Source organism: Amblyomma maculatum, chromosome 5, assembly GCF_055883805.1.
Source record: "Amblyomma maculatum isolate TAMU_Amacu chromosome 5, ASM5588380v1, whole genome shotgun sequence".
In the NCBI taxonomy this organism is placed as follows: Eukaryota; Metazoa; Arthropoda; class Arachnida; order Ixodida; family Ixodidae; genus Amblyomma; species Amblyomma maculatum.
The window spans coordinates 153300313-153314446 of NC_139348.1; the positions used below are offsets into that span (position 1 = coordinate 153300313).

Here is a 14134-nt window from a genome sequence, read left to right on the forward strand (position 1 = left end):
GGTTTCATGCGAAACGTGGTCGCCGACGCGACTTTGAAAATCTACAAATGCTATAAATCTCATGTTTTTTTTTTCTTTATTTCTTGACAGAAGCAACGAGCGCCAGGATTTTCTGATTGATTTAACTGACTGATTTATAGGAAGGGAAAGGCGCGGTAACTGTATCACTTGTTTTCTGTGGACACCTCAACCGGGCCGTAAGGGAAGGGAGGAAGGTGGGATTGAAAGTGGAAAGAGAGAAAGAGGAGGCGTAGTGGAGGGCTACGGGGTAATTTCGACCACCTGGGGATCTTTCTCCTGCGCCTCTTCACTGTCTTCAGTATGCTGGCTATGTTGCTGTACATTGTTGTCTTACAGCAAGAGCACGCTTTACAGGAGACGTGGAATTTTCCCGATCGCATTTTACTAGGCGCTCCCAATGGCTATTTAAAAAGTATTCATCGATTTAATAAGCGTCAACTCACTTGAATTGAAATATTTATATTATACTAAGCTGTTCACCGTTTTATGAGTCATATATGTGTACTCACTCACAAAGTCGAACGCGACTAAAATACACTTGAGAGAGATCATGACCAAGAATAGCGCAAAGGGGGCACGAGGGCGTGCAGGAAAGACCGGGAGATGCGCTACTGTACATCATGCCACATCAGAGCGTTCCATATCAGTAAGATAGTGTTAGCATTAATGTCATTAATGAATATTATTGTGCTGATAGTTCAGAATTACACACACAACTCGAGGGAAGAGAGGCAAAATATGTCGTTTGGCCCAGGACTCCGGGTAAATATCTACCACCAAGGCTTGTCACGGCGCCTCTGTACTTCGCCTCTATCTAAATGCGGTCGTTACAGCGTGACACGAGTTCGTAACTTCGAGGTCACTGCGTCATGCCACAAGAAATGACCCAAGATTATAGGCTTAAATAAGTTCCGACTATAAGAAATGTAGCTAAGGAAAAACAGTGATATTTGATAGTAGAGAGGAAAAAAAGCGTTTCATACATAAAAAAAAAAAGTAATTTCGATGTCACGCCTAATAAAGCTCCAACAAACAGTATCGTGAGAGCAACTTGAAATACACAGGTTCGAAAGCTGTTCAGTTTCCAGCGCATGCATCAGAAACAGAGTTATCTGGACATTATGCATAATGGCTAAAAAAGCCCACTCACGACGTCTTCATGTACAGGTGGCGCGCGCACTTACTCCTGCACATTAATGAATCAATAAAATTGTCACTAATGACGAGGTAAGCTTATATTTTACGTAAATAAACACAAAACCAAAGCTTTCAACAATTTGTGACTGAGTTTATGGCTCGAAACTTTGACTCCAGCTCGTTATGAACCTGTTTACCATCTATATGTCGTAAGGGCAAATAAATTACGCGTTGAAATCGGCTTGGATGCTTATGTATGCAGAAACGATATCCATCGTCCTGGTCGCGGACACGATAGGGCTAATGAGAATGGTGATACAGTAAGGAGCTACTGAGAGAGCCCGAACAAGAGCAGTGTCTGCTGACCCATATTGAGAACGGTAGTCACGTAGCCATCACACTGCTAGCCATCACACTGCTGCGCCAATGAGAAGGCTCATCTACTTTTTACAGCGGTGCTCTTCCAAGAAAAGGTTTGTATGGTAAATGGCGCCACCATTGCCACGATATTTGACCAAATGCTCTCAGCTGCGTAGCTGGCGATAACGAATGCTTAAGAATTTGGCCAAGATTATAAATTTGATTTATTTCAGTACAAGCACAAGGTTTGAACAAAGCTGATGGTGCTCTCCTGATAATCTCTAGGGCGTTAGTTGATGAAAAAAAGGGAGGGGGAGGGGGGCAGTGATAAGCAATTTTGTTATTCTTTTCCACCGTGATCTATGTGGTGCTGTTCCTTTCGTAGAGTTCAGTTAATTATAGGACTAGGCTGGCTACTAGACAATAAACTGCATTCACACTTCTATAAAAATGCGCAAAATATAACCAAGCTTTGCTAGTAGTTTTCATAGATTACGACCGAGCATCTGACTCCGTCAAAACTCAGCACCCGCGAAAGCTTTGCTGAACTTCCTTTGAAGAGGCTTGGGTAAAAGCACAGAGAGTATTTATGGTGGCGGGTAGCCTAATTTCCTTTTCCAAGCAAGCAGATTTCTAGGTAAAGCTTTCTTTTGAATTTTTAGTGGGTGCACAGCAACCACTATCGTTCACAGTGATGTCATCACATCTCCAGAAATAAGGGGGTTAGGCACTTTTGAAAGCCTTCTTCGGTGTAATTCACGGCGTGTTTACAAGAGGTATTTGGAGGTCTCGATTTTTACTAATTGGGAGTAAGTGTTAATACAGAATGCCTTAGTAATCGGCTCTTAATTGATGACAATGTTTGATAAGGAACTCAGAGGACAATTTTGAAGTACATTCAATGGCCTGGAGTGGTAAAGCAGAACGACAGGTCTTAAAAACAACACGGAGAAAACTAAATTACTACGCAAAAGTATATAAACAGACAGTCGCTTGTAGTAGACAGAAAAAATGTTGGACCTGGCACGGGAATACAGTGTCGGCTACTTAGGGCAGCTACTGACCATGCATCACGAGCACGAGAGTGAAATAACTAGAAATGGATAAAATGCATTTGCCAGACACATTCAGATCACGGATAGCAGTTTACCATACTCTCTCAACGGAAAAGTGTATAGCTGCTCTGGGTTTCCTGATGCTCGCCTACAGGGAAGAAACGTGGATCTTAACCGAAATGGCTAACCTTAAGTCGAGTACTAAGCAACGAACTGTAGAAAGGAAGATGATAGGTGTGACGTTAAGAGACAGGAAGGAATCGGATTGGGCCGCAGAATAAATGAGTGTTATCGACATCCTAGGCGATGTGAAAATATAAATGCGCGTTGACAGGACATGCGATGAGAACGTAAGATGACCGATAGCCCCTTTAAGGCCAACGAAGTATATTTCATAGAAAGGCGAACGTACTAGAGAGAAGCAGAAATCAGGCGGGCAGATGGGATTGAGAAGTCTATGGGAATAACATGGCCGCCATTGACATGTAATGGTGATTTAAATAAATATGGCCGAGAGCTGAATCCATTAATGGAGGGAGTAAGATTGATGATAAAAAGAATTTTTTTTTCTGAATTTTACTGCTACATTATATTGCGAAAATTACGTTTATACCTTTCTTACTCCGCCAATGAATCGCGGATTGACACCCAACAGCGTACGTAAATCGTTCCTGAGCATATGAAACAAACAATTTATACATTTCTGTATTAACGGTAAACCACTTTAGAACGTATTTCTAGGCGAATAAAGAAACAAAAATTACACGTGACGACGTCATTCTAGCTGTGAGGAAAATCTCATAGGCGGCGCGACAGCTGTGCACGTGCCACTCGAACGACCATTAGGTGTAGATGAAATGCCAATCACACGTGGGACTGACTACTTATCGATTCCACCGTAATGAATTAATCTATATATGCTATAACGCTAATATTTGGAAAGACATATTGAACACGGCTCACAATGAACCTTTCTCCCGTGCCGGCTCGAAGTAAAAGGAGATAGGTTTTTTTTTGTGGGGTTTGACGTCCCAAAGCAACTCGGGCTATGAGAGACGCCGTAGTGGAGGACTCCGGAGATTTCGACCACCTGGGGTTCTTTAACGTGCACTGAAATCGCGCAGCACACGGGCGCCTTACCTCTCGTCTCCATCGAGAAGCGGCCGCCGAGGCCGGGATTCGATCCCGCATCCTTGGGAACAGTAGTCGAGCGCCGTAACCACTGAGCCGCCCCTGCGGGGCTAAAAGGAATTACTTTACGATTGCGGCACACCCGGTTGCGACACCGGTTCGCAGAAGCAAACCTTCGCTGCCGTTGTAAGTTCTTTTAATGTGTAATATACACGGAAATAAATGGTGTTCGATGGTTAAGTCATAGTTATCGAAGTTTGAGAACTTCGAACCTAATGGCCGAAACACCACGCATATATGTTACCGGTCTCGTAGTAGCTTCAATGGATTAGTTATTGTGATTTGCGGTCCCTCCTGTTTGTATTAAGTCATAAACCTTTAAACGTTTGTACCAATAACCCTTAGTCGGAAGAAGCCCGATATGCATCACTCCCTCTATTTCTTAGCACGGCGTGGTTCCTGCCGCAGTTTTGTTTGTCACCAATGGTAAGACAACGTGGTTAACCTGAAAACAAAATGCGCAAGACTGACACAATCACTTGTTATTTAAACAGTAGGGCCCTTTTCACAGGAGTTCTACGCGAACTAAACTAAGCAATGGTAAACAGGACGCCGAAGACCCATGAAAAGAGGAGAAGTAGAAGCGCTACAAAAAACCAGCAAATATTTGTCTTGTGAAATCGCGCGGCGAGAAAGTGTTTATGACAGTTATAATCACGAAATCATAAATCTCCACCGATGTTATATACATCCTATCAAAAAAATTACTAACTGATCTCACCGACGTAGGAGAAAAGGGGAGTAAACTTTTCCCCTTTCTATTCCCGCCAAGACAGCTCCGCCTACATAGAGACGGTTATCGTGTTTTTTTTTTTTTTTTTTCTGTAACCCGACCTAACGAAACAGCGCAGACACCCACAGGGTCGACTTTGGATGACCCCTGATCGCTGAAAGTAGAGAGAAACTTGTATCAATGATGAAATTCAGTTGGTACGAGCGTTATTGTTCGAAGCTCCACATCAAGATGTTTTTACTCATTGAAAATGACTAAATTTCCTCTCTCCGAAGCCATCACAAACGCGCTTCAATTCAGAGGCTTCATTAAAAGCGATTTGAAATGCTAAAGCAAAGGAGTTCTGTCACCCGCGATACTCGCATTTGCAGCTACACACCATGACCCCAGAAGAGCAATAAAAAATGAATAATGCGGATAAAGAATACGAAAAGACTCGTTCGACACACCAAGTAGCGAAAGACAACAAGTAACGACCGCGTAGAACCGCGTCTCTTAAGGCAGTTGCGGGCCGTGATTAAGTAGCCCGGAGAACGAACACCAGAAAGGTACGAAAATCAAATTCCCTACACAGTCGCAATAACAACCCGGGTGGGGAACGGGGCAATCAAAAGGTGCCTTGCGTGTAGCGGGCGTCAGATTGGGTGGCGATTAATAAGCAGTAAATGACACGCATTACGGGGGAGCGCGACAGGTCGTGAGTCGCTCCACACCGCCCATAGTGATTATTTTTTTTTCATCTGACGCTTCCAGTCTCAGTTTGTAATACTTTTATCTATCATTTTCTTTTCCTCTTTTTGACTCCCGCACCGTTGAGTCGACCCTTTCCAAGACCAGGTGACGCTGCGTACAACCACAGCAAAGGCCTTCGCCCGCTGCAGCTGTGTGTCGTGCTAATACGACGCAAAAGGCTTGCTATTGGACATCTAGAGAGACCGTGACAAACGTTTGCAACGCTGGTGGCAAGTCATTACAGTATGGTGCTCTCACTATTTTAACTAATAGTCCGTTATTTATCTTTTTATTTTGTTGTTGTTGTTACGAAGACTTGCTATATTGGGGAATCCATACGGGGAATTCCCCCCTCCCCCTCCCATAAATAACCCTAGGTTCGGCTTCCCCGCAATAGTTTGGTCCTTCATGCTCTGCCTGATTCAGTTAGCCTGAACTTGGGTTGAACTGGTGCAACGTATTAGTCTTCTTAGTGTGGCCGAGTGTTTTCAGAAAATCGAGCAATCCTACGTGATTGGCACAGTCCTGAGTTCGATACAAACACACTGTTTTCTTCGTCCTCTATATGTACAATGGTTACCTGCTAGTAGCAGCTGGTTGCGTCTGCTAAACGCTGGTGTTTCGCTGGTTGCGTCTGCTAAACGCCCGTGTCGCTCGCGACGCCTGTGGTTGAGTTCGTGTGAATGCTGTAGTACATCAAAGGCCAATTTCCTGGCTTCCGTCCGCCGCGTCTCATTTATTTGTTAGTTTGTTAGTGGAAGAGGATTCACTAATTGACCCCCCGGAGGCTTTGCTCCTTTTCTGCATTGCTTATTACATCATATTTCCGCTCTTTACATGACTTCGCTTTCTCGCAACAAGCACATGGATGTATGAAAGTGTTAGTAGCGCCGACAGTTTCGCTGAAAACAAAATAATAATAATAAAAAAAAAAGCAATGAACGTTTGTTAACACGACTCCACCACTTTAAGAAAAAAACAAAAACGAGCCAGTGCAGAAGGCCGTATCCGTCGCGTTTGGCGGTGTATTAAGCTGTGTTCAATGGTAAAAACTAACCTAGTAGGAATGTTTAATTAGAAAACAAAAATGCTTAGCTGGGAGCGCCAAAAATAAGCTATACAACGGCCGCTTACAGCTGGCCCAGTTTGTCGTAATGGAACGAGCGACTTTTACTAAAAGCAGTAAGGCACCAGACTGGCTCAGTGAATAATATATAATAAAAGGCTGGGTTTGCAACACTCCCCTTTTCCTACTCTTGTCTCGTTCATCCTTTACTCCCTGAGGCAATAAATAAAAGCCAGTAGACGAGCTGCTTGGGAAATCCCCTTTTTTTCTCTTCCTTGCCCCAGGGTGCGGTTCCACGCCATTGCGCCTAGAATGAAAAAAGAGCAATGACAAGTGAAGTTGAAAGAGACGTCTGGAGGCCAAAAAGAAACTTGCTACAAACTAAGCAGGGAAAGTTATCCCATCAGAAACAATCAACAAATAAAAAAGAAAATTGTTTCATAAAACAGGAAAGCGGATAAAGAGGCAAGCGAACGCCAACCTTTACCAAATAGACAATGAAGGAGAAAAAAAATCGGAAAAAAGCGCTTCTTTGGTCGGGAAACAAAAGGGGATAAATCATTTCCCTCTACCGTGGTGGGTGATGCATTTCGAGTCTTCTTGGTTGGAAGCACTTTTTTTATTTTTATTTCCGTCCATTTCTGGCTACAACGCGGCGACCACCTTTCCCACCAGCATCCCCTTCTCCCGCCCCATCCCCACGGGAAACAAGAAAACAAAAGCGTTGGATTTACAAGTGCGCGGGTGTACACGAACGTGGATTGCCTGGAGGGATGAAAGGGAGAAGGGAAGAGTGGTTAAGGGAGGCGTAGGAAAGCAGTAAGGGAAGGCGTTGTTTTAGGTGCACCCCCTGCAGAAAATATAGAGATAAAATAAACCAAGCCCAGGTCTGAATGGGGGAAGGAGGCGGCAAAGCGGGGTGGGCCGCAATCAATGCAGAGTCACGTTTTCTAATAAAGCTGTTTCCTTGTTTCGGGCACGCGGGGTGAGGAAAGGCATCGGGAAAATGGGAGGGAAAAACATGGCGCTCGACAATGACGTCACAAATCATTTAGTTTCAAAACGAAAAGCACGACCGGAAGAGAGAAAGCGTAACACCATCGTGGTTGAAATAAAAAAAGAACCGTTTCAGGAGCAAAGTGCAGCTAAAAATTGAATTTTGCTGTTTCTTCTGCATTCCCATACTTTGTTTCTTTTTCGCTTATTGTTTGTACATATAATTTTAGCACCGTGATTTCTCCTATCTGTTTACGCTCGCCCGCTTTCTTACTTTCGCTGTCTTGCGTCTCTCTCTCTCTCTCTCTCTTGGTTCATGCGTTCACGCCATAAGATTGCTTGCCCGGGTGGCGAGCGCAACCATGCCGAGGCCTCGAAAACAATTCTGCAGGTCGTATCTCGCTTGGTCGTCTCTATGTCCGCGCTTTTCCTTGCATCTTTTTGTTATTACTGCTTGCTTTGCAATCGCACACACGCTTTTCTTGTCGCGTCATTCGTGGACGAAATTATTTCTTGCCCTGGTCTTCCGTTCGCTCGTCGGCGTCCTCACGAAATGGTTCCCGGTCGCGGGGATACGTTCTCGTGGTGCTGGATATATATAGGTATGACGGAAGCAATTTCGAGAGACCCGATTCTCGTTATTTGTTTCTCTTATATCTTTCCACCTCAGCACACGAAATGAAAAGTGTAAGCGCATTACAGAGAGGATTAAGGTGGAAACTGCGTCGTTACGCGTTCGAAGATGTTTCCTTCCGTAAACAATAAGCTTAAGCGCGGAAGCGTGGCGCTTTGCCGATACAAAATGATCGCGTTCAGGGAAGGTCGCTTGCTCGTACATACACATAATGTAGAATTGCACCCACGTATGGAGTATGGTTCACTCCGTATATTTATGGAGTTACCGAGGGAGAATGTGTAAAATATTTCGATTACGTTTTGATGGCCTCGGGATTTCTTTGGACACGTTCAAAACGGAATAGAAATGAGGTACAGTATGGTGCACAATTGATTAGTATCTCAGCCGTAATAACAGATGATTAGGCATGAAAACCTGCAGTCTTTTCGTTTTAATTATACTTTCTGAAGAAGTGGCAACATTGATGAACACGTTATGAAAGAAGGAAAGAAGGCACAGGATTAACTCTGATCGCGTTCATGAGTAAATGTTAGCCCAAGGCGGCATACTGACCACTTGATTTTTGGGGCGGTTTGGAACAGCGTCGTTGTCGGACTATACTGAATGCTAATTATATGTTAGTTTTATACGCAAATTGCATTTTACAGCTATGCATTCGCATGTACCAAACTCCTATTTTCTGGCGTTCAAATAAAACTCAGCTCGAAAATCTTATCACTGCAGCAAGCGGTGCAGTCTTTCTTGTGAAACGTCAGAAACGTGTAGGCTCTGCTAATGTCACTATCTTTTTCAAGGGGGTTCCACTGCGCCTTTTATTGCAGCTTTTTAAATTTTGCCTACTCAATAACTATAAGATGGGCAGGCTTCAGATTTTCGCGGACTATCTTTCTCTGGCAGGATTTAACAATCTGGAATTACAGACTAATCATTTTCCTGCCAAGATAATGCACTTGGATGCTGGTAATTGCATTATGTGCCCTATACTCATGACACGGAAGCCAGAAAGCCTTGGAAGCAGTCAGCATTTATACGTATTCAAATGCGAGGCCGTACTTTCATACGCAGAACGTGGTTTTGAACAAAAAAAAAATGAAGCAGCAAAAAATGCGCATAAAGTTGTTTTGGATAAGGCTCCGCTTTTTTTAAAAAAAGCCTATTCTCCAAATATTCGGCATTTTATGGGTGCTCTTTTTTAATATTTTCACCGCATAGTTTCCCTACTTTAATGCATTATGTGGTGAATTCTAAACACCTGTTTACTTCGACATCTCTTCTGAGCTGTCAAAATCTTTCCAGGCACCTGACAGCACTCCGGCACCCTCCCAACCTCCAAACTTATTTCTTATCTACTGCTCGTAACGCCGCCGCTATTCCATCTAAGTGTTCTCGAGTGTGGTGTCAACTTCTTAGCCGCACGAAGCCTTAAAGCCTTCGCCTCTCCAACCGGCCTGGCTTGACTTGTCTCGGCTCGCGGCTTTCTTTTATTATTCGGCTTCCCTATACCGCCCGCTTGTTTGTCGCCGACACTAAGGCAGAGTGTTTGTGTGTGCGAGCGTGTGCATGCGGCTGACGTGGGGCGTCTAGAAGTGTCGCATTGATCTCCGATGGATCGATAATGGCCGAGTGAAATCGACTCCTCGGATCGATTGAGCTGCCGATAAAAGGCAGAAGAATGGGTGTTTGAGGATGGAATCGATGCCATCTGACAAGACTGGCCACTGCCGTTACTTAGACAAGGCTTCGCGCGTGCCATGTACGAGTGGACGACTCTTGCTAAAGTTTCTCAGCCTGGGAACTTTGGCATGCGAACCTGTTCTCAGCTCTTTCACTACTCGGACAGGCAACACTGACAAATGGCTATGTTTGCGCTAAGGGTGACCTGTCTGAAACGGGAGCAATGAACTACAATTTCGCCTGCTAAGTGAATAAAATCTATCGGAAGCGACGATGGTGGCTCCCATTGCTCTTCTGTCTTCAACAAAAACGGCAAACTATTCTGATTCAGGAAGGCTGCATTGAATGATAGCCTTTTCGCATTCGAAGTTTTGCCCTCTTAATTTTTTTTCCTTGTGAAATTGACTTAACGTTTAGCTTAGAGAACTTATGAGCAACTGAAAGTGCTATGAGACGATGTGAGGTTAGCTAAATTCTCAGTTAGGGCACTTTTAGCGTAATCTGGCACTGTATTGCCGCAGTTTTATTGTTGTTTTTTTCGGTCGGCTTTATTTCAGACTGAAACATGAGAAAGGTTTTCGTACAGGGAGTTTTTCGGCGACCCGAGTGTTGACCGACTGCGCTGGGGCTGAGACGGTGTCCAAGCACTCGGCTGAACGTAAACGGACATTGTTATATCTCTTCCATAGAGGAACTCTGAACTACTTTGTCGTCAGTAGGTTCCATGTAATATTAAACCAGTGCAGTCTTGACGCCATCGTGGTCATTGCGTTTTGCTACTGCTCACGTGTTTTCATATTTCGGCGGAAGACTGCCAGAAATATCACGCCATCTACAGGCCAAGTAAACTTCAGAAAAAATATTAATTTTCTGCCTGGCCTCCTTCGAGCATGAGCTAAGATGTTGTGTTCCCTGGCGATTCTCTTGTGAGAGTTCATCTCTGCAATCTTTCTTTTCTGTAGTCGTTACGAGCATGCTAGCGGTTGCTATTACAGACACGACCTTCGTGACACTGTCGTATGCGTATTCTTTCCGTGCAGGTTGCAGATGCCACTGACACTGCCAGATCAGATCACCATGGAGAAGACGCCCAGCTACTTTGTGACGCAGGAGGTGCCGGCCCGCATTCGTGCCATGCGACCCGACGCTCGCCTTCTGGTTGTCGTCCGGGACCCCGTGACGCGGGCGCTGTCCGACTACGCCCAGACGGCATCCAAGCGTCCCGACACCACGCTTCCTTTCGAAGTGCTCGCGTTCAGCAAACGTAGGAGGAAAAGGAGTGACGTCGGAATGCGTCATCGAGACCCGTCGTCCCGCAAAGTGCGCGCTGGAAACGGCAGTGACACGTTCAGCAGTGGTGGAACCCCAGGTCTCGGTGACTCCGAAAGTAGGGAACAACGGGTGATAATCAGTAGGGCAAGAAGGGACGAAGCATCTTCCTTTCCTAATAAACGTCTCAGAGAAGACAAGAAGCCCTTTGGTGAAGAGAGAAAGCTCAAGTCTATAAATTCCGAGAGAAGTTACGCAGCAACCAAGAGCGGCATTCCTTACCACGAAGGACACATCAAAACTGAAGACATCAGTACCAAGAGCCAGGCAACCTTCACTACTAAGCTCATTGTCAGAAACAGTGAACTACACAAAGGGAACAACATTTATGGCAGCGATTACGCAGACAGCGCAATGAAAGCGCAAGATAACCAGGCAAACCAGGCGGATATAAATATCAACGACCCTTACAACGAAGATGGCAAGGCTGTTATTACCGACGAACTGAACACTGAAACCACAAAGAAACAAAACACAGGTGAGGAAGGCAGCGGGATTCACACTACCGAAGGAGTCTTCAAGAATGGTGACGACCACATAGTGGCAAGCCTGGATTCTGATGATGCCATTCCAAAAGGTAGCAATTCCTGCAGTAAAAACGGGAGTAGCGATATAAACGAATCGTGGTCGGGCATACGCATCGGCCTCTATGCCAGACACTTGACGTTGTGGCTTGCGCACTTTCCACAATCGCAAATTCACGTAGTGAGCGGCGAGGAGTTGGTGCGGAACCCAGCCCGCGAGATGGCCATGGTCCAGGATTTCCTGGGTTTGAGGAGACTAGTGTCCGAAGATCACTTCTACTTCAACAGAACAAAGGGGTTCCCTTGCTTAAAAAAGAGCGAGGGTAGTGGGAGCCCGCATTGCCTCGGCAAGACCAAGGGTCGGACACACCCACGGCTCAGTGAAGGGAACCTGCGGAGGTTGAGAAGATTCTTCGAGCCACACAACAGGAGGTTCTACCGGATGGTGGGCCGAGACTTCCAATGGGAAAGTGCGAGATGAACACCCGTAGCTTCCGGATGACGTCACTACAAGGAACACGAAGAACGGCAGTTTACACCGGCCTGCGAACGATCTGTGCTGTCATCTTGTGTTCATATCTATGTTGCAATGAGCGTGAAAATGTTTACCTGACGATGTCAAATTCCAGGGACTCTTAAATACTTTCTTTTCTTACTCGATGGCTGCAGGCAAATAGGGATTGAATAATGATAGTGTATTTCGCGTTTCCCCTTCACACACGTGCGTGGGGATAGCTGAGTGAGCAGATGAACAAACACTAAAACCGTGTAGGTTGTCAGCTTTGAGCAAGGAGCTTGAGTGCTTACGGCAGCACTCTAAGTGAATTTCACAGTGCTGGTGTTCATTTTCCTTAGTCGAAGAAAGCGTCTGTACTGCACCAACATATCACTACGAGCTCCTAGGTCCATATTGCGAATTTGCGTCGTTTTTAGAGGTGTTGTTTGAGCAGCCTTTTCCCTCATCTGATTGGCGGAAACGCCGGCACCGGAAGCAGTAGCAACCGAACCAACATCCGTTTCTGGTTTTCCACCAATCAGACGAGTCGAGGTGAAGGCAAAAACGGGTCTTCTGAGAACGACGCAAACTCACGGCCCTGCGTTTACATATCATGACGAAACCACGAAGAGGTCTTCTGTTTGACGCAACGCTCGCGGGCCGAATTCTATGAATCTCTGCTAATACTTCAGACTCCGCTTTCTGTGTGCTGTGTTTTATTTGGTTTCAGAACCGTAGCCTATATGTTGAAGCTGCCGTAGAGTTCAGCACGCAAACGAAACGTACATTGATGCGTCTACTGATTTTCTTTTACCTAATGGAACTTGTATTCAAACATATTTTCTTTGCCCTTGTGCTAAAAATAAGATCTTGCTTCCAATGCATCTGAAGTGGAGGTTGCTCAGGAATACCCGCCCGCAGAAGACATCTAATTCTAGAATGTAATTCACTCCTTTTGTGGCATACTGGAAGTAAGCTTTAAGAGCAATAATTCAACACTTTTTGGCGCCGTGTGCCGCAGCTAGGGCACGACTGTACCAATTCTCACAAGTAGAGACAGCATTGTGCCGAGTGGACACATTTTTTTTATATTGTAATTTAAATTAAATGCGAAATGTAACAGTTTGGTTCAATATTTATTCAACTCGATCTACTACCAGCCTGATCTCACGACATTGCAAACCATGTGTGTTTGTTAATTCCTGTGACGTTTCTCTACCGCCGACAGAAAATCGTACGTATGTACGAGCTATACGGCACTTCGAGCTCACTAGCACGTCATTGTCATTTGTGCGGCAAGGCTTGCACCCACGGCCTCGTTTCCTTCCCGGCCTAGGTCAAGGTTTTTCTCGCATCTCGTAGTATTTTAAATTTGAAGTGCGACAAAATGGCTAATCGCTTATGGTCGATCTTTTTCTTTAGAATCGAACAGCGTTGCGAAAGGCAGAACGAGAGTGAGCCACTCAGGTCTCAGTTCCGCCCTGTAGCCTTGTGATTGGCCATGATCTTGAGTCGTTCGCAACCTTATTGGCTGGCCTCTGGCGTAGCTTCCGCATTAATTCGAGAATAATTTGTGGGAAGGTGTATCGGCGTCTTCAGCACGCGTTTACTTAAAATCTAGAAAGACGGAGGCAGGCAAGGCGAAGCGAAGCTGTCACCATCATCTGCGCGTTTTCCGCATCTAACAATAATTTAACCCCTGTAAGGTGTAGAACGTAGTTTTAATGTGCTTTGTGAAATGATGTAGCCCACACAGGTCTCTGCAAAGCCAAGGACCGCACTGCGGCTGGATCTGCACACTTCTTGCAACATTTTACCCAGAAATTGGATGAAACATCGGTTGTTTTTAGCATACCGCCTTGAACACATTTTTGAAAGCAAACGAAAGGCGCTTCTGAAGCGCGAAGAACACGGGCACTGCGCTCTATTTTTACCATCACGTGCGCATTAATTAAAACGTGGAAGTCCCATGCCAACGGGCTCTTAGGGAGCGCTTCTAAACGAATCGACAGCTAACGCCAACAGATGATGCCATTTTGCATGAATCGATCGTACTCTTGCGGAGTATTAGGAAATAATGCCTATGGTTGTGAATTTTACCAAGGGCCGGAACTATTTTCACTGGGCAAAGGAATGAAGATGCCGATTCACACAGCAGTGATCACGCCTGTAGTTTACTATGT

General features: G+C 45.1%; 1 protein-coding gene across 1 annotated transcript in view; it reads left to right on the forward strand.

Moving 5' to 3' along the window:
* LOC146189994 (uncharacterized) overlaps nt 1-12128 on the forward strand; it is a 50958-nt gene extending 38830 nt beyond the window's left edge. Inside the window, exon 3 of the mRNA XM_084605396.1 lies at nt 10643-12128. Coding sequence (XP_084461522.1) covers nt 10643-11936 — 1294 coding nt within the window. The 3' untranslated portion in view covers nt 11937-12128. The remainder of the gene's footprint in view (nt 1-10642) is intronic.
* The last annotated feature ends 2006 nt before the right edge of the window (nt 12129-14134 follow it).